This window comes from Cheilinus undulatus, linkage group 17 (assembly GCF_018320785.1).
Source record: "Cheilinus undulatus linkage group 17, ASM1832078v1, whole genome shotgun sequence".
NCBI lineage: Eukaryota > Metazoa > Chordata > Actinopteri > Labriformes > Labridae > Cheilinus > Cheilinus undulatus.
Window position 1 is genome coordinate 23,460,746 of NC_054881.1, and position 24,051 is coordinate 23,484,796.

General features: G+C 40.2%; 1 protein-coding gene across 3 annotated transcripts in view; it reads left to right on the top strand.

Moving 5' to 3' along the window:
- Positions 1-22,695: 22,695 nt before the first annotated feature.
- LOC121525649 (NMDA receptor synaptonuclear signaling and neuronal migration factor) overlaps positions 22,696-24,051 on the top strand; it is a 96,386-nt gene continuing 95,030 nt past the window's right edge. For 2 of the 3 annotated variants that reach the window (XM_041811738.1, XM_041811740.1), the window contains exon 1: positions 22,696-22,894. In XM_041811738.1, the coding sequence (XP_041667672.1) occupies positions 22,824-22,894 (71 nt within the window). In that variant the 5' untranslated portion in view covers positions 22,696-22,823. The remainder of the gene's footprint in view (positions 22,895-24,051) is intronic. The other variant, XM_041811741.1, reaches the window with a different exon arrangement.

Below are 24,051 nucleotides of genomic sequence, written 5' to 3' on the forward strand. Positions count from 1 at the left end.
TGGTCATTTTTACCCATTTTGCACAGTTTGCCCTTTTTGCCCATTTTTAATCCATTTATCTAATTTCTTGCCTATTTTAACCTATTTTAGCCACTTTTTACCTGTTTTTTTTCTCTTTTCACAATTATTCTACTTTTTTTTCCAAAAGTTGTCCCAGTTCCCTTTACTTTCTTTTCTGGCATCCTGATGTTTGTGCAGAATAGGGCATAGCTGCAAAGTCTGACACTACTTTCCCAATCATTTAGTCCAGTGTGCCCATCCCTATTGTTATATCACTACTGAAAAGATAATTCTATTTTAGGAAAATGGCTTTGCATTTTGAAAAAGGCTAAACTATCTTACAACTTAAATAAAATTATTAATTTTTGTTTTTGATGAGAGTGTTTCTTATTCAGGTTGAATTTGAAATATGATTTTAACAGCTTTACTTTACAGTGGACCATGATCTTACCGACCTCCGTAGGCCCCCAGTTTGGCTTGGCCCCAGGAAGCTTTCGTCTTTATCCCCCCTTATGGGCAGCATGGCTAAGGTATGTCAGCATTAGACAATGCTGCCCAAAATTCACCAAAAGGAAGTCTTCACAAAGGTGTCAAGCCAGTATTTCTGGCCATCAGCCAGCTTTCAGGCCTCACAAGAGTATAGTTAGACCGGAAGGACAGACGACAGAAAGATTCTGATTTGTCTGCATGCCTACATACAGGAAGCGCCACACTGCCAAGCCCTGTGAACCCATCCCTCCATACACAAGACCAAGTCTGCAGCTGATCTTAGCCCCTCAGTTAGTGGATTGATGGATTATGCTGCCAGGGTGAACTGGTTCACAACTTCTGTGTTCTCACCATCCACAGACAGATCTGTTGGCAGAATCCAAGGCATCCCTGAATACCTGGATCTTTGTTTTGGCCTAGGAGAAGTGCGGCCTCAATTGTTCAGCATACAGCCCCATAACGAATCTATATTATACTGACTATGTGATTTATTTTAAAGTGTAACAGTTCATCCACACTTTCACTCAATTCTTTGACTAGGACTCTTTCACACTGCACCAACCTCTTACTCTTTTTTCTTATTACACATTACCAACTTCTATTTTCTTTTATTTCTTTTTCTTTCCATTTCTTCCATTATCCCTCTCCCTGACACTTTTCATTCACACCTTTTTCCTCCTCCATCAGCTTTCTCCCTCGCTCTAAGCGGCCTCTCCTTTACCTCTCCGTGAATCAAACCTCTCCTCCACATCCAGGCAGCGAGCTCAGGAATCTATTAACCACTATAGTGGAAATATGTCACCTGGGAGCCGATGTTAGGAGCGATTTAGTAGGGAGGGATGGGCGCAAGAGAGGAGCAATGGAAGAGGAGGAGGGGTGTGCTGCAGTACCAAGGTGAGACAAGGTGGGGATAGGCATGGGTGTCACGTACAGAAAGGCCTTCCTTGCTTTCTCTCTCTTACTTACACACACTGTGGTTGAACCCTAAGAGCCGACACGAATGCCATTAGTCTTAGAGGTGATTCAGAGCGGTAATGAGATTGGAGCAGTGCCCTGTTGGAGTTATTTCACCCGTAACAACACTGTAAATTCACCTGCTTACACTGCAATGAGCACACATACATGACAACTCATCTCACACTGCTTTAAATAACAGCCACTTGATCTTTTCATTTTCCCAAGCTCATTTTGGGTTCTTTCAACTTGATGGCATAGATCATTTAGAGCCAGTTAATCCAGGTACTGATTGTGTGTGGAGAAGAGTAATGATGTGGAAATGTTTTAAAGAGACATGTTTACCAAGATACAGGACTGCTCTTGTACTCATTTTGAGCTTTTTGTCACACTTGATACTTTTCCTCTCTGTTTGGAACAATATTTACTTGCACTAGTTAAGCTGTAAATAAAAACTCCAATTCCAAAAAAGTTGGGGCACTGTGTAAAATGCAAACAAAAACAGAATGCAATTGTTCCCAAATCTCATAAACCCATATTTTATTCCCAACAGAACATATACAACATATCAGATGTTGGAACAGAGACGCTTTACCATTTCATGAAAAACACTGGCTCATTTTGAATTAGACATACTTATCAAAAAAGTAGGGACAGGACCATATTTATCATTGTGCGGCATCCCCTCTTCCTTTAACAACAGTCTGTGAATATCTGGGAAGTGAGGAAACCAGTTGCTGAAGTTTTGGGAAAGGAATGTTGTCCCATTCTTGTCTGATGTGGGATTCTAGCTGCTCAACAGTCCTGGGGTTTCTTTTCCAGATTTTTCATTTTATGATGCACCATACAGTATGCTTACTTTCAGACAACAACTCTCTCAAGACAATGCTAAACTACATACCACATCATCACAACAGCATGGCTTCACAGTAGAAGAGTCCAGGTACTGAAGTGGCCTGCCTGCAGTCCAGACCTTTCACCAATAGATAACATACTGTATCAGCTTTTTGACAGTCAACAACATTTAAAAAGTAAGTTTACACTAATGAAACAGCCAGGAAATGTTCAAGCTAAATTCATGTAAGCATAGGAAAAAATTCTTAATATCTGAAATATTTATAACAGTTTATTTTATTTTTTACCTACTGATATTTTTGTCTTTCTGTTTTTTTGTTTTTTATTTACAGATGGCAACAGAAGGTGGGCGTAGGTGTGGGACTACTTCACTAAAGACGTCTGTACTATTTTTTTGTAATATTTGTGCAGCTTACTGCATTTTTGCACAGTATTTTGTTAATGATAGTTCTTTTTTTGACAATAAAAGTATTTAAAAATAATGAAGTGTTTTCTGCCTCAATTTATATCTTTTAAACACATGTTTGAGCTATTATAAATGGATTAGAAGCCGTTTAATTTATGTTTATTTATTAATTAAACAAAAAAAAAAAATCATAAAATCTTTAATTGCCCGATATATTGGTTATTGAAATTTTATATTCCCCAATATTGGTATCGTCATTGGCTCCCAAAAATCCATATCCATCAGGCCCTAGATTTTACTGCCTTATTTCTCATGATTTTAAAGCCTAATTTTATAAAGTTTAACTTTTATAAGAGTTAAAGTTGGTTCATATCACAGTGGACTGTCAAACAACAAACCTGAAATAAAGATTTTTTTGTCACTTTACAGGGACTTTAATGTAATAGAGAAAAAAGGTTGTCAGAGGATTAAATGTCATACTTGAAAACATGAATCGTTACTACATGTCATAAATATTCTCCATCTATTATAGGCACCCAGATATCTGACTCAGCTGATATTTGACAAATATGACAAATCATAATCACTCACCTATAAAAACACCTGATTTTTCAGGTACATTTTTAACTGCTGTGCTGATTTCTGTTATTTTCCTCCTCCACACCCCAGGCAGCTCATGTTTTTAATGCCATTCTTACTGTACTCGGTTCCTGCATCTCATGCTTTTTTGCATTTAGAGCGTTCCTAATCTCGATGATACTGAAGGTGTCTGCTTTAATCTTCCGTATAGAGTGCTTGGAGTGTGTATTGCACTGCAGCACCAAGAACAGGGATTATTATGTCAAATGAAGTTCTTAAGCATTTATGTATTAAATTGTGTTATATCTTTGATATAAGCAGCTCTGTCTGCAAAACTTACAGTGGGATGCTAAGCATTTCTCCAGAGCTTAACATAAATATTCAGCAGAAAGTCAGCTGCACTAGTAACAGTGCAGCTTAGGCCTAAGATATATATAAATATATATGTATAAAAGTAGCTTTAATTCTATATTTGGCATATTTAGCACCACTAAGCCTCTACTAAATAATAATTTCATCCTAATTCCATGCATGTTCATTGGGCTCACATGATCTCTCACACATTAACACCTCAAACTACATTTCTACAAGTGCTCTAAGTGTTAATTAATAGCCAAAGAGAGCCCTGCAGAGGAGGAGGTGACTGACCTTAAAGCTGAAGGAGCTGTGCCCTGTCTCCTCTCTGCCCCTCTGTTAAAAAAGAGAAGCTCCTTTTGTTCGCAGGCGAGCAGATGACAGAGCTGACAGTGATTGCTGTCTTTGTAGAGCAAAGGGCCATCGCATCACTGTCACCACCATGCAGGGCCACAGTATGAGGTACTGAAGTGATCTACTGTACCCACCAGGGAGGACATTTCTTTGCGGGCAGCAGATATGAAGAGTTGAGTCTGTTCATTTTGAAAATCTTGCTGACAAAAATATGGAAGCCAATAAGATCAGAAACACTGCAAAAGCCAAAACTTGATTTTTTTTCATAAAACAAATCTGTGTTTGGTTTCTGTATATTTATGAATTTATAATCTCAAAAATGTTCAAGTTTATCTGGAAATTTTCAACTTTTTCACTTGAAGATTACCAGATCATCTTTTTGTATTTCTAAGAGTGGCCCTAATACCCTGTTGTAAGAAAGTAAAAAAAAAGCTAGTTTCTTCAATTTAAAGGACAACTGCAATGCTAATTCTGTATTGAAATGTGTTTTATGTGTTAGCATTAAGCCAAAATCTTAAACTATTTAAGATCAGCATCCATATCTTTCACCCCGCCTCTCGCCCAATGACAGCTGGGATAGGCTGGAGCCCCCCAATGGGATAAGTGCTATAGAAAATATATGGATGGATGGATCCGAATCTTTCTGTAGCAAATAACATTCCCAGGGTTTGACCACTGTCCCAGACCCCTCAACAGTGATGCACAAGCTGCCACTGCTCACGTCTTATGAAACAAATCAGAGGAAAAATAACATCATACTTAAATAGACTTCAAGACTTTCAATGAAGCCTGAAAAACGTTAAGACAGGAAAATAAGGCAGGAAAAAGCAAAATGATAAATGAGATAAGCAGGCATGCAGGGTGATATCTGAGCTTCCTCCTTCTCATCATGAGTACGAACAAAGACCTTTAGTCCTCCGCATCATCTACGGGATTCCACAGCTCATTTATTGCCGCTGTCTAAATGTCATGGGGGGCGTGGGCGGACTACGTGACCAGGGGGATTCCCGTTAACCAGGTGGAATGACAATTACCATCCTGCCACCTTTTGCCCAGTGGAGAGGAGAGAGAACCGACAGGGAGCGATTGGCGGATGAGTCACAGAGTGAGAAGAAGCGTGTTTTAGCTCTCTAATGAAGCTCATGTCCAGTGGTGATGGATAATGAGGGCTTCCCTGAGACTCCTGAGGAGGTGGAGGAGGGTTTTCACATGACGCATATCCTCTTTTAGACACCTTCTTTAATCCTCATATCTTCTTTTGTCTTACGTTTGTTTTTATTACATGTTCCATCTTTTCCTATTTCCTCTCTGCCATCCTTATATCTCTCTTTCTGTCCTCTATTTTGAAGTATTTGTTCTTCTCATTTTTTCTCCTTGGGCCTTTTAAGGGTACGCCATATTTTTTCCAACACTGTGCCAAATGCTCCGTCTAGGTCATTCCCAACATTAGTATTCACAGTAGTGGTTCACCTCAGTGGTTCTTCTCCCAGTCCTGGAGAGTGTCTGGTTTCAGCACCACGGAGAGCGACACAGACTTTTACTTCTTTATCAGGGAGATTGAGGGATTTAGTCCTAGGAGCTTTGACAACATTTCTGTCCCAGATTTCACTGCTGAGATCTGGTGATGTAGCAGCATTGCTAGAGAGGCATCTCTGGTGTTATCTCACGAGAATACTAGCACAGCATTCTCACTGAATTTGACAGTTTAAGACAATCTGAAAACAGCAGAAGACACTTTTTTGTGGTGGCTTTTGGCCCTTTTAGGCTAAGGATGAGTAACTCTGGTTACCCATACTGATTTAAGTCTTACTTTGAGAGGGCCATATTTACTTATTGTTAAGTCCTGCCCCCTTGTCCCCATCAGACAAACAGTTGTCATGCTGCCCAAGTTAATGTTTATGGTTTGCAGTTAGCTGGGCTTTAACTTCAGCCTTTTGATACAGTTAACACTGATATCTAATTATCAAAGAACCAAAATCCTAAAACTCAATTTTAAAAATATGATATGGTTGTTGTGTGCATATTTCTGAGATATGTGTGCTTATTATGATTATGGCATGTGAATGTATTTTTATTAGTAATAGCAACTTTTAACATTGAAAATAAAGCTTTATTTTCTTTAAATGTATTTAACCAGGAGAACCTTATTGAGATCAAGAGTCTCATTAACAATAGTGTGCTGGCCAGGACAGGCAGCAGCAATAAGCCATCAGTCAAAGCATCTACAACCAGATGCATCCTCCTCCAACACCTTTAATTTATTTTTAAAAAAGATTTAGAGATGCTAGTTCACGCAGACATGGATTTTCCTGTTTTAGATTCCAGGCTGCAGGAGCCTGGAATTCTTTTTACCTATTTCAAGACAGACTTTAGGCACAGAGAGGCAAAGTCCCAAGATACTTGAACTCTTTCACTACAGGCAAAGACTCAATCCCCACCTGAAGGTAGCAATCCACTGTTTAAAAAAGTTCAATGGCACGCACATCCCATAAAGTTGAGTACTGGGTGCTGGACCAAAAGAGTGAATCAAGTAGAACAGGTAAATGAGTCCGCACACCAGAAGCTGCTCCAAGGGCTATTTAATAAAGATTATCACCACATGTGACGTTTCGGGCCTAAGCTTAATATGTGACTTGAAAAAATGTCTACAGAATTTAATATGTGACTTGCAGATGTGTATATATTTTTTGGTATGTTTTATCCTTTCACTGACATAATTTTTTCACATGACTTGTCAGGTGATCCAGACCATACATATATGGAGGTGTATCCCCTGTATCTCATTGTCTGATGAAGGGCTCAGGCCTGAAATGTCACATGTGGTGATAATCTTTATTAAATAGCCCTTGGAGCAGCTTCTGGTGTGCAGACTCATTTACCTGAGCAATCCACTGTTTTCCAGCAGAGAACCATGTCCTTGGACTTGGAGGTGCTGACCCTAGTGCCTGCTGGAGGTCCCCAACAGAAAAAGCCAATAGAACCACAACATCTCCAAAAAGCAGAGATGAAATTTTTAGGTCTCTTAACTGGAAACCCTCCTCCCCCAAGCTGTGCCTCTTGATCCTGTCCATGAAAATCACAAACAGAATTAGAGATAAGGGGCGTGGCCAATGTGCACAGAGAACATGTCCAACTTTGTCCCAAGGATATGAACACAACTCTCACTATGGTTATACAGAGACCTGATAGCTCACTGCAGCAGCCCCAGGACACCAAATTCCTGCAGTACCCTTCCAACATGACGCCCCTGAAGGACACGTTATAAGCCTTCTCCATATATATATATATATATATATATATATATAGGGAAAAAAACATAAAGCTGGTATAATGTCCAGTACATAAACCAAGTAGAGTGTACTTTTTCAAACTGTGGTTCTCGAGTGGAGGGTCAGTACATAGAAGTGGGTTGCTGAGCTGTTTTCAGTGTGTTGCAACTGTGCTCTTGGTAAAATTGATGTCAAAAAGTCTATGAAGCACTTTAGCATGTTTTTTTTCTTTTGCCTCTTTGTTAACACATATTTGTACTTTCTGAGATCCAAACTGCATGAATTTTTACTGAATAAATCTGAATAATTAAAAATATAAGCCACAGTTTCACATTAAGAAGTTGGTGGTGGATCCTGGGACCAGACCAGCTGAGGATCATTGTTTTTTAACGATTCAAGAAAGCCTTATAATTTGTGCATAAGAGTCTGCTCTGCAGGAAGCTGTAGAAGGAATGAGAGAGAATGGACAAAAACCTAATAACTCTAGGGTAGAATATAGTTATGTTGCTATGGCTGACAGGATGACTTTGACTCCCCTCAAGGCCAACCCGTTTCTGGGCCTCGGGCCAAGTCAGGCTTGGTTCGGAAATGGGCAGAGAACTTAACCTCTATTTCATGCCACCTTCCTGGATATTTATCCTCGCATAAAAGTGAGCTTTATTATCTTTACAAAACTAACTCAACTAGCGTGTAACAAGTAAGCCTTCCAATATAGCCGTTTACCAAGGGTTATAGTCGTCACTGCAACTCTTGAATACACCTACACATATGCAGTACAGACTATTTGTTGTATAAGGAGATTTTGCAGCTGATGACATAAATACCAGAAAAACAAGCTTTAAGTACAAGTAAGCCACTAAAGGTTGCTTATTCACAAGTAGCATCTAAAGAAACAACAAACAGAAATGATGAATGAAGTTCCAAAGAGGCCAAATAATCCCCAGCTCCACCTACGAGCACATTAAACCAAAAATTACCCTTTATTGAATGAAGCAAATCTTAAAATCTGCCAGCTAACTCCTTCATCAGAGAGCAAACATTTGCATATTAAAGTGCTACAGACATGGCAGGTATGTCAGAGTTGGGAGGAGAACGTTGGAAGAACGCCTGACACAGACTGGTTTTCATCTCTTGATGTAATAATTTTAATAATGAAAGAAAATTTATCATCTTGCCAGACTTAAAAGTAACAAACTAGGACGTAAAAGACACTTCCAATCCAAAGGAACAGCACAGCCCCCTTTGTCTGATCATAAATATTAAATAATATAAAAATGACTTTGTTATTGTGAACTGAACAAATTGTCAAAGGCAACATTAACATAAATCCCAATTACTTATTTAGACAGACCAAACAGCTCATGTAAGCCGCTGCTGGCAGCTTGTCTGCTCTGTTTAGCAGACGAGTACAAGGCGCTGACACGAAGAACAAAAAGGGGTGAACGCTGCTTTCACAGCCTCGATAGTGATCTGCTTGTATGGCAGCTTATTCTACACACAGCCTGGCTGCCTGTGGAAGTGCTCATGGTTCGTTTATCAGCTCCACTGACATTGTAATTGTATTCACACAGGCTTCTTAGGGCGAGATTGATGTGGTGCCTATACTGCATGTATGCAAAGGGGGATAAATGTGTCTGGGCTGACCTTGTTGGCTACTTTATTTGCTGCTGTGGGTGTAAGTTCTGGAGAAAGGGTGGAGCAGTGGGAGAAGACAAAATCCCTGCACATGAAATACATGCTGTTTTTCTGGGTTTTCTTTTTCAGCTCTAGTGATGGTTGAGGTTTGAAGGGGTGATATATCAGACTCGGGTCAAGAAAAGCCATCATGGCATTTAGTCGCCCAAGGTTTTTACAAGGACAGACCTATCAAGAACACAGTTTGGCTTTGGAGAGCTACAAGGTGGAAATACTACAGCAGCAACACATTTGAGGTAGTTTTTCTCATTCTTGACTTTTTGGGGGTTGGGAGTATTCAGACTTATTGATCAGGGTTGCCAAACATAGGCACTGAATAATGCAAGGACTACATTAAGAATGCATGACTGAATAGTCTCATGTATCCTCCAGTCACATCTACAGGTGCCTCCAAAAAAATCATAAAAATGTTTACTTCAGAAAGTTAATATCCTTTATTCATCTCATACAGAGTGAAATATTTCAAGACTTCTTTATTTTATCTTGATGATTACAGCTTAGAGCTTACACGAATAAAAATCTACCATCTCAAAATATTAGAATATTGTAGAAAAAGTCCAATATGTTAAGGTTTCCTGAACCTTCATTCCTTTACTCTGGTTTAGCAAACACAACCACTATTATGAGGAAGACTGCTGACTTGACAAATGTCCATAAGGCAATCACTGAAACCCTTCACAAAGGGGGTGAGCCACAGAGGATCACTGCTGAAAGCGCAGGCTGTTCTCAGAGGCTGAAGCATATTCATGGAAAGTTGACTGGAAGGAAAAAGTGTGGTAAGAAAAGTTGCAAAAAAGGTGCCAACGGAGATGAGCTCAGCCTTCAGAGAGTTGTCACCAAGAGCAGATTCAAGAACTTAGGGGAACTTCACAACAAGTGAACTGAGGCTAGAGTCAGTAGATCAGGAGCCACCAAACACAGACGGGTCCAGGAAATGGACTACAAGTGTTGTTTTATCAGTGTGCAGCCAATCACGAGAAAAAGATCTGGACTGTTGCTTAGTGGTCCCAAGTCCTGTTTTCAGATGAAAGGATATTTAGCATTTCATTTGGAAATCAAGTTCCCGGAGTCTGGAGGAAGATCAGAGAGGCACAGAATCCAAGGTGCTTGAAGTCCAGTAAGAAGTTTCCTCAGTCAGTGATGGTTTGGGATGCCATGTCATCTGCTGCTGTTGGTCCACTGCTTTATCAAGTCCAGAGTCTACCAGGAGATAAGAGCACATTTTATCCTCCCATCTACTCAGAAGCTTTATTGAGATACTGATTTCCTTTTCCAGCAAGACTTGGCACCTGTCAAAAGTGAATCCAAAACCAGAAACTACTCTGCTGACCATGGCATGACAGTGCTTGACTCCCCAGTCAACTGGCCTGACCTGAGCCCCACAGAGATTCTCTGTGGAAATGTCAAGAGGAAGATGAGAGACACCAGAATTGACAATACAGATGAGCTGAAGGTTGATATCAGAGAAACCTGGGCTTCATAATAACCCAGCAGTGCCACAGACTGATTACCTCCATGCCATGTTGCATAGATGCAGCATGTTGTGCAGGATTTACAAGAAGGTTGGCATTTCTGAATTTTAAATTCCATAAACAAGTTTGGAAGCAAATTTTTTTCTTGGGGTCAAAGCCATAGCTTTTCTTGTCGTTTTTTTCTGATGTCCTGACACTCTGACATGCAATCAGCATGCTTATTATGTATATGAATTCAAAGTCCCATACTACTTAAAATTAAATGGTTTACTTTTTAAAACAGGCAATAAAGAGATAATAATGGTGCTCTAATAAGAAATAGTGAACATTAAGGTTTTGCAGTAAAAATTGGTGAGCATTGCTTGAATTTAGGATAGATTATGATATACCAACTTCTATGGTCCCCCTCCTTCTGCTGGGCCCCTGAAAAGTGCCCCCTTTTTCATCCCTTATGGACAGTCCTGGCTGCCAGTTATATCAGGACATACATTCTGTCAACTGTTTTCATTCGTTTTGGTGATATTTCCTAAAATAAAAGGAAATAGAGTATATGAAGCAATGTAAACTAACAGTCCAAGGAAAGTGGAAGTGATCTTTTGTGACATAGCGATAGTAAATTTCAGTTACAAGTGCTATGAAACTGATGTTAGCTTTGCAATGCAAACTACCAATGATAAAGTTTGCTGCACTGAAATGCCACAAAGGTGCAGATGGTTCAAACCCAAGCCCAGCTTCTGATTTTTCACTTTGTTCATATTAAGCATAATGAGAAGGCAGATTTAAACAGGAATCCTAGTTAGCCTTGCATGTGGGTCATGTGTCCCATTTGCAGAGAATGCGATTCTTGAGTCGAGGAGGCAAACAGCTGAATTCACCTTTAACCCTTGGCTCCATTTGCACGTCTGTGTCAAAATTTAAGCCTCATAAACTCCCCCAGAATAGGGCCTATCACCCAAGGCATTCCATTGGAGGATCTGCATGTTTTAAGTTGCAGTAATGGGACAATATTAGGGATATGTGTCTTGGCCTCTCTTCCAGCACCAGATTCACAGCCACCCACCTCTAGTGGCCACTCTAGTTAATAATCACTTCCATGGTGCCACACTGCTGACATGATACCATTTAGAATAAAAAGTGCTCAACTTTGACTGTATCCTCAGTCTTCTTAGCTTTAGACAAACCACAGTCATTATTTGCAGTTTATTTGATTTTAAATTAATTGCCAAGAAACATCACCGTACCTATTTTTGCTGCATTTTTTCATCAGTCTAAGCCTGAACTCCTCAGCCTACCTAGTACCCTCCTGTTAATCTAACACATACACTACCACACATACATGTAACCCACTTTCTCTCCTCCCCGCCCACAGATTGCACTATACATCATCTGCCCGTGCCTCTCTCCCCCTCCACGCGTACACTTCATTTCTGTGCCTCGCTTTCTGTCACTTTACTGCTGCCATCCATCTCCCCTTCCTCCTCACCCCTGCTCTGCTCTGTCAGGAGTGCAGGGTCTTCTCTAACACTGAGATGTGCATTAGTTTCATCATTCCCACACTTTAAATAAAGACAAAGATTCTCAAGAAATAACCAGCACACTGATGTTAATGCTCACATTTGTCTATCTTTATATTCATTCTTTCCTTTTAACTTGTTTTTAACCTACATTACCCTCCATACTGTATTCATCTTTACTATCTCCCCATCCTTGACTGTCTTCTCCCTAATCTCCAGACAGTCTGCATGCCTGGAAAGAAAAGGGTTTACTACAAGAGCTCCTTCAAGATTTTATGTAGTAAGATATAACGTTTAGGTAGGAAAAGTGCTCAGCAGCACTGTGGGACAGATTGATGCACAATTCAGCAATCTGTTTGCTTAAGGGGTTTGAAAAGCTGCTGTGTTGTTTCTTGATGTCTGAAAAAGTTACACACGATATCAATCAGAAGAAACAGAGTGGTGTTTGGGTTAATGGAGATAGCTGCAAAGCTGTCATTCATATATATGTTTGCTTCTGAAACTGTATGTGCTCGCAGGTTTGTGAGGATGCACATACAGCCAGAGCTAAATGCTTACATCACACTGAATTAGCCACAGGGACATTGCTAATTTACTGATTTTGTAGATGAAAATGTTTATTAAGGTAAGCTTGACCACCACCATTTGATAAGAAAATTAAGAATGCTGGAATTTGCTAAACAGAGCTTAAAATATTACTATTTAAAACTCTTTATTCCCAACTATAATCACATTCTCTTGAAACTCACAGATACAGACCAAACATGCAATACCAGTACTAATCACAGGGGACAGTGCTGAGCAGTGTAGCAAACTGTTCAAGCCAGAACAGCAAACACTACAAAATAGAATACTTTTAAACTTCAATGTACTCTACATCAATCATTACAGGGTAAAATATTTCTAGCCTTTTTTTGTTACAACGCTTTTGATTAAAGCTAACAGCTCACAAAATATCCACTATCTCAAAGTATTCAAATATCACTAAACAAGAGTCCAAAAGAGGATTTATCATACAGAATTGTTGACCCTCTGGAACACTATGCACTTTCATTTTTTTTTTTTTTTTTAGGCTGAACCATCTTCATATTTGTGTCTTTTAACTTGCAAGTGCAGTTCACAGGGAGGTTGTGAACTACTTGACTGGGATTTTAGCAACTGTCCTCCCAAATGATGATAAGACTTAGACTCATTAAGTGGTCAAATATAGCAAATGAGATTATACTGTGTTATCAAAGCTCATTACCGATGGGAAGAATCATTCTTTAATGTGAGCTGGACCCTCTGAAGCACCCTCCTTAAATTAAGCAGACATATTTAAAGAAATACCCTTTTTGAAAAAGCTCACTGTTATTAACGTCCCTTTGGGTGGATATCAAATATTAATATTGCCTCACTTAAGGCCTGTACAAGCTTTAGGAGTCTGACCTGACTCCTTGTATTTAAAACTGCACCATCTACTCACATTCATCACCCCTATGCCTCAGCGTCGTCCTAAAACTTCAGACAAATCTCCAAAACAGGGTCCTCTTTGGGGTTTTGTATCACTTTGGCCCATTTGTGTACAGATTAAATGTTTGGAAAGCCCTCAGGGTAAAGTCACAATTCATCATCACAATATCTCACTTCTTCTTTAGCCCTGTCATACTAACTCTTCCTTTGAAGGCGTGTTTTATCAACTGGTTTGCACACATTTTCTCACTGTCAGATGCAGCGATTAAGTCCCAGACAAACAGTGTGATAGTGTGTGACAGCTGAATGTGCTGAGACTCTACAAGCTTGATAAAGCTGGGATATAGCTGAGAAAGATTTTAACACTCAGTAAAGTTTCTATGGCCAGAAAGGACTTGTAGACTGAGTCTGCAGAAATGTTAGCTTCAATGTGAGACTGTTTGTTGGCACAGCCGCTTTTTAAGCAAACAGAAAAAGTATTCAAATTATAGTCGTAATATTACCAAGAAAGATGGTATAGCAGGGGTTTAGGTAGTATTTATTTAGATCAAGCCCTGATGTTCTGTGTCATTGATGGTGTGTTGAAGGTAACAGTAAGAACACAGCTACATTCATAAATGCATTTCTGACATTTTCTGGATAAGTTGGGAGATTTAGGACCCCCAAAAAAATACTAGTGCTAAATCAATACTCTTGACTGCTAATTCCCTGGGTTAATCTGTAAAGTGCACATTTCATACAAGGAAAGTTTAAAAATCTTTAAATGTCAGTAATAGATACCCGCCAATCATTTTTTCAATTGCATTGCATAGCCTCTGTATGTAGTCTAATCAGCATTTTAAACACATTGATTAATAAACACTAAACAAAGAGGTATTTTTGTTAATAGCTACATACTGTATGCTTTTGTGTAGTTTCAGATCACTGTCTGTGTTTTCTAAAGGATGCATGTTTGTTCACATCACAAACTGAAATATTAGTTTAGACTATGAGTTTTTGTTACTTCTGTTACTTTAGACACTATTTAAATCCCTAAAACCAAAGCTTCACTTCAGATCAACTGCAGATTTGGCCATGCGCACAGAGCACTGGGCTTAAAGGGCAAGGTGGTGTGGTGCTCATAGTATCTGAACATGTGGAAAAAAGTGTTAGTCCTTCTGGTCTTACGGTCTTACTAGATTCTTGTGAGGCCTAAACATAGACTGATGGCCAGAGGCACCAGCATGACTCTTTTGTTATGCAACCATGGGTATCGTTGGAAAGACCACCAATCTTTTGGTGGATTGTTGCTGTTTTTTATGTGAGACACATCTGCACTGTGAGTGAAGTTAGGGCTCTCACCTGTGACTTGAAGTGTTCCTTAAGGGCACATAAAGCATATTCTTCATCAGTATGAACTGCCCTGCTATGAGGTTGACCCACTTTATTATAGAGATGTGACTTTACCTGAACAACCTGGTGAGAGATCTATTCTCTTGTTGTTCTAGCCAATAAGGCAAACTTAAGTAGGTTTTAACCAGAGTAACTGTACTTTTACTTGAGTACAATAGTCTTGTACTTTTTCCACCTCTGGTTGGACCAGGACTAGGGGGGAAGCCATGCCCATCATGGAGGAGTAAGCTGGGGGGATACCTGGATAGATGGGGCATGGGCCTGGAGCAGGTCTGGACGGTGGCCATCAGGAGGCCAGAGTAGTACAGAGCCAAGGTTGATACTGGCATATGCTCCTATACCTGACCCAGTATCTACGTAGTGGAGAGTACTTCCCCTTCATAGCTGCCAGCTTGGTTTTATGTATTCACTCTGTGTTTGGGCCAATAATGCTCCCATTTGGGGAAAAAGTGCAATAAATCACTCATCATTAAAGTATAAGGGAATGCTAATGAGCTAACATTAGCTAGTTTACATTACCCAGGGATATCATAAGGATAACATATGTCAGTCAGTATTCTGGAGCTGTAATGTTAGTTATAGGGAGACATATTCTGCTCAAGTTAACACAATATTTGATGTCAGGATTAGAAGAAGTTTGTTCAGCTCTACTGTATTGTTCCCCAAAGGAACAGAGAAGTCGAACGGCTTTAATTCGCTACTTGTTCCCCTCTGTGTTTTCTTTTTCACACGGCTTCTGTTCAAGTACGTATAACCCAGGTTTTTCTTCGTCTTTCTCTCAAAAACAAATGGTACTAAAGAGCAATCCCTGCACCTTTTGGGAGGTTGGAGGGGTTGCAGGAGGCATGTGAAAAGGAGGAGGAGTGTGGGAAAGCCTGGGTTAACTAACTCTGATATCATGGAGATCAAAGGCACCGCCCACATGTGGCAGCAGGAGAGCCCCAGAGGAGCAGAGCAGCAACAGGAGCAGGTTGGACATCCTTTTATCAATGGTATTTGTGCTACTGAGCGGACAGAAATACACACACCCAGTGTGTACTCACAAATAAGTCAAGCTCTTTTTCAAAGTGGTATGTCTGCCTGCTTTCACAAATAAACCCCTTGAGCAGTGATATCTCCCTCCTGTCCTGATTCTGACATGAATCCTTTCCAAATCTACTGACCCAAACCACAAGACCTTTTCAAAGGGCAGGCAATGGTTTCCAGCAATTTTCTTTCCAGATATAAACAGAGAAGATGAAAATGATATACAGTCACAGTGCAGCCACTAAAACCTGCAAGCAGCCAGGTGAACATGATGAAGTGATACTGATGAAATCAGATCGATACTAATGTAATCAGATTGGTCCAGATTGTCAAGTCCGTTTAAGTTCAGACTTACCTATGAACAGTATTGGGTAGCGTTACTTTTAAAGCAAACTCGTTAGATTACTGCGTTACATATTGAGAAAAATAACTTATGTCACTGCGTTACCTACTTCTAAAACTAACGTGTTAGAGTACTTTTGCATTACTAAATATTAAAACCCTTTAGCCACTCGTTCTACTCGGCAGTTGTGAAAATGACAGATAATGACAGCACATCTGCATTTGAATGTGCAGACTATAATGTTAATGTACAGCGTGATTTACAGCCCATAATCTGTATCTCTGCAGCCTGACAACACCACTGACAGACAGCAAAACCTTTACAGCTCTTTAACATGCTCACAATCTGACAACAAGCCGCACAGCTGATTTAATGAAAGCAAATGGACCTTTACATTTTACAACGATGCTGTTCTTGTTCCTTTTATCCAAAAATCCATCATGGGGATAATTCCACAGTGTCATGCTGTAATCTCTGTCATCTCGCTGGTTCAACAAGCTAACAATGCACGCATAATGTTTACCTTACATGCCAACGCTACATGCCAACGTGACTACAGGAAGAAAGAAGGACAAACAGAGCAGATGCTTCAAGGAGCTTTTCTTTCTCTCTTTTTGAAGCCACGGAAGAGAAAGGAAATTTGGGATATTTCTTTCAGTAACGGATTACTTTATTGAAAATGTAACTAATGACAGGATTACTTCAAATGTGAAACTAACGCATTACGTTACTCGTTACAACAAAAAAGTAATCTGAGTACTCTAATGGATTATTTTGAAACGCGTTACCCCCAACACTGCCTATAAAGACATCATATGAAACTCACAAGTCCCAATGATTCCAACACTTATTGCATACAAACTTAGCACAATAAATAAGGACATTTGTGTTTGATAGATTATTTTGTTGTTGTAACAATGCTTCATTAGAATAAGTCTTAAATAATTGGAAAGCTTGTTTATATCTGTGCCACATTTGTAAGGAGCATGCATTTGTGGAATGAGCAGCAGAGCTGAGTATGTGGTTGCGCCCATGAAAAATTTGCCTAATCTTCTATGCCAATGCCAAACACCTTATTCTGCCATTGGCTCTTGTTTGGTTGATAGGATGATTGAAGTCTGAAGAAACAAGACATACTGACAATTTTAATAATTAATCATTCAACCAACTGATGCCTCAGTAGCCCATATGGACTCATTTGCTCTGTTTTATTCCATGTTTCTTCTTTTTCTTTGTTCATATGTGCAATAAAATAAAATAAAAAAGACTAATTAAAAGCCCTAGTATGTACAGGTTTTGGAGCAGCATATGCTTTCATCCAGATGCCTTTTTCAGGAATGTCACTGCTTATTCTAATGCCATGCCACATTCTACAGGAGTTACAACAGCATGGCTTCACAGTGAAAGAATGTGGATACTAGACTGGCCTTCATCCTGCTACCCACCGAAAATTAAAAACACATTATTTAGCACAAAAATAGACAGTGGAAACCCTGCACCACTGAGCAACTTCAGAAGTGCATCATGCAAGAATGTGAAAGAATTCCACTATCAATACTTCAAGTGTATTAAGTCCCAAGATGCTTGGGACCTTTTACAGATGAAGGGAATGGAACACAGTGGTAAACATGCTATGTCCCAACTTTTTTGCAGACATTCGATTTGGAATATATATATATTTTTTCAAACATTTGTAATTTTTTCCATTGAAAATGTTGTCTTTGTGCTGTATTTAACTAAATATTAGTTAAAAAAATCTTTGCAAATCACTGTTGTCTATTTAGCACTATGTCCCAACTTTTCTTAAATTGTGCTTCCCACTATTACAGCTAGCATTCTTTTTTTAGTTACTAGACTTAATATGTGCTTTACATATATAAAAATATGATTGACAGTGTAAACTCATCCCCTCAGAGCGCCTCTCATCCACTTTGCAGACAGTAACTGCTGCAGACTCAAATATCGATCTGCTTTGCAATCAATCAAAGGGTGAGAGCTCGTCAGGGTCAGAGGAGACACTAATATCTTGGGCCGATGTGGATTTATGGCTGCACGTGGTTGTCTTGTCCTCCCATTTTCAACGCCTTTCATCTATTTTGCCACCTCCCATTTTTTTGCCCTCCTTTCTGCAGTTTCCTCGTGCTGTTTTCCTACTGTGTTCCCTGATAGCCGACACACAGCTGCACATCTTTAACCGGATGAAAACATGAATCTTTTCTTTGATTCATTCTTGTGTCTCTCTTACTCTCAGCCATTTTTCTGCAGTCTGTCCCCTCTGTGCCCTCTCTCCTCTTCTATCCCATTCATGCCTCCGTTTTCCATTGTCCTTCTCTTTTTTATAGCTCCCATCGTCTCTCCGTTCATTCATCCCTCCTTCTCTCGTACTCATCTGCAGTCCATCCACACGCGCTGCCTCAGTCTCGTCAGAGCTGCCTGGAATTATTTACTGCTTAATGGCCTACAGCAGCTCACAGCAGCCCAGTGGTGCTTTGCTTTATTTATCGATTTTCATTCCTTTTGTTTTAGTGTATGTGTGTGTGTTATGTGTATGTGGGAGCAGGAGAGGCACATACTAAAAGAAATAAAGCCCAAGGACAGGCTGCACCTTGAAGCTGCTGGTGAAATGACCTGTGGATTGAAAGATTGATTGATTTGATGTTTGAAGGCTAATCGGCTATTACTGCGCCTGCTGCCGGTGGTGCCTCTGACGCCTCTATGATATGTGCATGTGCCTATACATGCTTATGCGTGTGCATAACCACAGCGACACATACACTCATCATTTACGAGTGATCAATCGTGTCTGAGCAGTTTGAGTTAACCGATTTTCTATACCGCTGAGACTTCAGTCAACATTGATTTTGACTCAGAACAAAGAGAAGCTGTACAGCACAGAATTAAATCAATAAAATGTTTGCATGTGCTGTTGGTTTGACTCATAATCAAATTAGAATCTGATTCAAATTTGCACAGTGATCTTGTAGTTTCATTGCTTATAGAGTAATCGCCCTTTAGGTCCCTATTTACAAATTAATGGCTCACTTTTCATGTTTTGTTTGTGGTATTGCACTCAATAACGGCAGTTAGCACAACATCTACAGTGTAAGATCATCCGTACATAATAATACATGCAACTTTAATCACAAGCAGCTGAAATGTTCAGCAAAGACTTTCCTGCTGAGACATTATGCACATTTGAGTTCAGCAAATGCATATCACATGGAGTATTGGTATACCAATCAGGACATCCAAAGTGGTAAACTAAGCAGTGCAATTACAGGCTGTAAACAAACTAAACACCTAGGTGGGATCATTTAAGAGAACCACAGCCATCCACTAAATCACCATCTTCAGCTTGTGCCTGAATGACAAAGCTAGAGTAACCTGTCTGAGAAAAATATTTATAAAACATCCTTTGACCCCAGGCCTGCACACAGAAATGGCTTTGCCCCTTGAAAGCAGAGTGAAAGGGCCCCAACTGGTGTGAATTATGAATATCAAAGCATGTTTGTAGCACTAGTGCCAGACTCCAGGCTAACTTTCCCCTCCTTTTGGAGCTGAAAAGTATGCTAACAAGTAGGGATGTAATGTATGAAAATCTCAGGGTACGATAATACCTTGGTATCAAGTCCACATGGTATCAAAAAGCAAAACAAAACAAAATGAAGTCTTGGAAAAAAGTGATGTTGGCATTTATCATACAACATGTGCAAAAAAGGATGCCATAGGTGTGAATTAGTATACTTAAACCTTGGCTCCAGTGTGTTTACTAACCTTCTAACCTCCTAACTAATCTAACTCCATCAGTTTCCATGAAATTTTTGGGCAAATTATCTGTAAAACTTTCTGAATTTGATTGGAACTTTCTGATGGTATTTCCTTTGAGATTCTGGGGAAAGGCACAACTCCATTTACTAGTCGATCTGCCTCCCAACCCTCACCTTTGGTCATGAGCTCTGGGTAATGACCAAATGAATGAGATCTCAGATACAAGCAGCTAAAATGTCTTTTCTCTGGAGGGTGGCTGGGCTCAGCCTTAGTTAAAGGGTGAAGAGTTCAGACATCCTGGAGGAGTTAAGAGTAGAGGGTTACTATGAAAATTTCCAGAATTTGTTTGGATGTTTGGGGGAATTTTTTGGGGAAATTTTCCATAATTTTTCCATGGACTTACAGGGGAATTTATATGTAAATTTTGGTGAATTTGATGGGAATTTTCATGGATTTTTTATTTACATATACGGCTTCTTTAAAATAAAGTTTCACTGAAACATTTGAGAAGTGTTTCAGTGAAACTTTTATTATTATTATTATTATTATTATTATTACTGAAATTTTTTGGTAATGTCTTGGAAATTTGAAGCAATTTGATTTTTTTTATGTTTTGGAAATATCTTTAATTTTAAGGTAAAAAGGCATCTAAATAAAAGCTCAGGTCCCAGTAGGTGAATAGTCTTTTGATCTGGATGGATTCTACTTGCATCTTCATGTATCTTTCTGGGGTGATAATTTGCAAAGTAAAGTAGCAGTGTCAGCATATTGTTTTTAGTTTGTCCATCACCTTTTCTACTTTCTCATTTCTTGACACCGGGAAACCAAAATGCTCCCACATGTCACTAATGTTACATGTCTACTAATAAGTTATTGTTAAGTTAAAACGTTACTCTGAAAGCTGCCTCAGTATTTCTCTCTTTCCTGACTTTTTTTGCCAGCCATGGCCTAACCATGGAGTCTGTCATCACAAGCCAAAGGTTTTGTTCATGTGCACTGTGCACTCCACTAATAGAATAGAAAGATTCAACCCCCCCCCCCCCCCCGCTGCTGGGCCCAAGAAAGCTCTTCTCTTTCCCCTCCTTACTGGCAGCCTTGCTTGACCCAGTTTCCACCATTAAATATATCAGTCACTTAAGTGGCTGCATGGTGTCGCAGTGGTAGATAGATTGTTTCACATATCCATTGCATGGGATACAGTGCTGTGAACAAGTATTAGCCCTCTTCTTGATTTCTTATTCTGAACACTGAGAAAGTGAGAAAGGATACTATCTTTAACCTTATTTTGTCACAAATATCTTTGGTAAGAAAAAGGGGTTCATGAGATCCTGCAGCAGGAACTCTAAAGACAGTAGCATCATCCAGAAGATGACATTAGCCATTAGTTATTAACACAATATAAACACAAATTCTATTCATTGTTGCCTATTTCAGCATGAAAACCACCTCTTCTTATAATGGTATGAGCCTTTTATGTCATTTCCACGCAGTGAGCATATCTTCACAGTCTGGGACCGAACTCTATCCTCCAAGATGGCAACATTGCCCCCATGGAGCAGGGTTTATCAGAGGCTACCTCCAGAATTTGGGAGTAGAGAGGATGGAACGGCCTACCAGCAGTCCTGACCTCAACCCCACTGAAAAATTGTGGGATCAGCCTGTTCGTTCTGGAGTGACCAACACAACCACATTGGCTGAATAAAAAAAGGTGCATTTAAATATGTTGCACTTCTCATTAGCCCCTGCTTGCATTAATGCTGCTGCTGCTGGCAAAGCTGAACCTCCTCCACCCCATCCACCTCCTTTATAGCATAAAGCTTGTTGCACCCTCATATTCAGATCCATGCAACTATGGATTAATTACTTTTGAAGTAATTTCATTGTAATCAGTATGCAGAATATTTGATGACATCTTAGTCTCATTTAGTTTCTTTGACAAAAACTAAAATTAAATTTCATTATAGTTTTTTATCATCAAAGATCTATTTTTAGCTAGTCTAGTCTCATCTTCCTGATGGAAAAATATAGCGAGCTACATTTCTAGTCATAGTTTTACAAAATCATCACTGCTACAAACAAAAGCACATAAAAAAAAACAAATAGAGGCATTATATGAAGAAAGAAACCTCTCCTCTGAGTGCTTAATCAGTAGCTCTGCTCTACAGGTACTGTGAGAGCTGCCCTTTATGATCTGTCAGTCTCCAGCACCTCTTTGAATACTGATAGCACTCAAAAGCAGCAAAATGCACAACAATGTAAAGGTATTGTTATCCTGCTGCTGTTTGAAGTGATGCTCACAGCACTGCAGAGCCTCAACCTCAATGCTCCCCCTGTCCTAGGCTGGGGATGATGAGAGCCTCTCAATTTGTGTTAGAGGGGGGACCCTTTTACCAAAATGACAGATTACATAACAGGAAGAGATAAATAAATAAAAATAGACAAATAATGGACCAGAAAAGGATGAGATGAAAGGGTCCGGGTGGCACCATGTGCCCCCTTAGATCGTATTTCTATGATGCCCTCCCCTTTGTGATGATGATGATGGTGATATCACCAACCATAGCATCCTCCCATCAATGAGAGAGAGAGCTGTGTATTTTCAGCCACACGCTGACAGCTGTGCAGCTACCCCTTGTACGTGCTCACATCCGGAAACAGAGAGAGTGAGAGAGGGGGAGAGATAGAGAGAGAGAGATAGAGAGAGAGAGGGAGAGAGGCTGGCTCTTCTTTTCTGGCATCTTTTGCTCCGCAGACGCGTGCGTGACACACCAGCTCCCGGATTTCCCTTCAACTTTTCTTCTTTTTTTCTTTTTGTTCTGTGCTGTTTTCATCGTCACATCCATCCATCCAGAGAGTCTTTGGAATGAACTGTTTTCCTGCCTGCGTCGTTTCCATGTCAGCATGGGAACTGCCGTGTCCAAAAGGAAGAATTTGAGAAACGATGCGATATCCTCTGTGGCAGCAAAAGTTAGGTAAGTCACACCCGGAGTCTTGCGTATTTTTCATCCAGACCTTTTCATTTGTTGCAGCCTTTGGAAGACTTGACAGGTGTTTCAGCCTCCAGGTGCGGAACTGTCATGTGTGACACTTGTGTGTTGTGATGAATAACCACTGCGCTATCCCAGCCTGAGCCCAAATCTTTTTTGCAATGCGCAGAGGGGGCTCTTTGCGCTCTTGCACGTCTGCTGACTGTCCCGTCTAGCCTGGGGCGTGCGTCTGAGCTCATGTGTGCGTAAATGACCCTTAATCCTCTCCAAACTGCACCTGTAACAAAAAAACTGCAGCCTATTTATAGGAAGGGTGTCCTAAATTCCCCTTAGACTGGGCTTTGTTGGACTAAATTAGCAAGGAGAGGAATTTTGCCCCCTGGCGCGTCGCAGCGTTTTACGGATGTTATGAATGAATGAAGCATCATTGTGTAATGAAAGTCATGCAGAGGCAAAGCGAAGGCTGCTCTGACTCACAGGAACCCTGATAGGTTTCCCACACCACCTAAACAACACCATCACCTTCAGTAAAAATAACCTCTGCCAAGTTATTTTACGCCGATTTACAGAAAAAAAAACAGCCTCCTTTCCGGCCGCATCGACCCACAAGCCGGACAGCGCGTGCACCGCCGTCTGAATTCACACAATGATCCACCTGTCGATTAATCAATCACCAGGATCGATACAGTCGTTAGCAGGAATCACCAATCACGGTCAGTTATAGGAGCGGTCACAGAGGGCAGCGCGTGCAGGAGCTGCTGGCAATTTATTCCGTTTGGCACGAGACCAGCACGTTAAAAGCTGTTAACGACTCACTCTGAAGACCAGTGTATAAATATGGGCTGTATGGATTCCTTTCAATGTCCGCAACCATCTGTTCTAGCACCATGCAGGCAAAGTCATCTCCATCCTCGCGCTAGAGAAGCACGCTGAGCCCAAAAAGCACGTGTGTCTGTGTTCATGCGTCTACACACATGTTGTAAGAGCGCTGGGAAGTGATTTCAGGATGTTGAATTCTGCATTTCGGTGCTTCATCAGCAGGCCTTGGTGTGTGATTGTAACTCAATCAATGAATGACCTTGACTTATGCAGACTCAAACATCCACAGATGTGGGCTGATGTGCTATTACGTCATTCAGTCG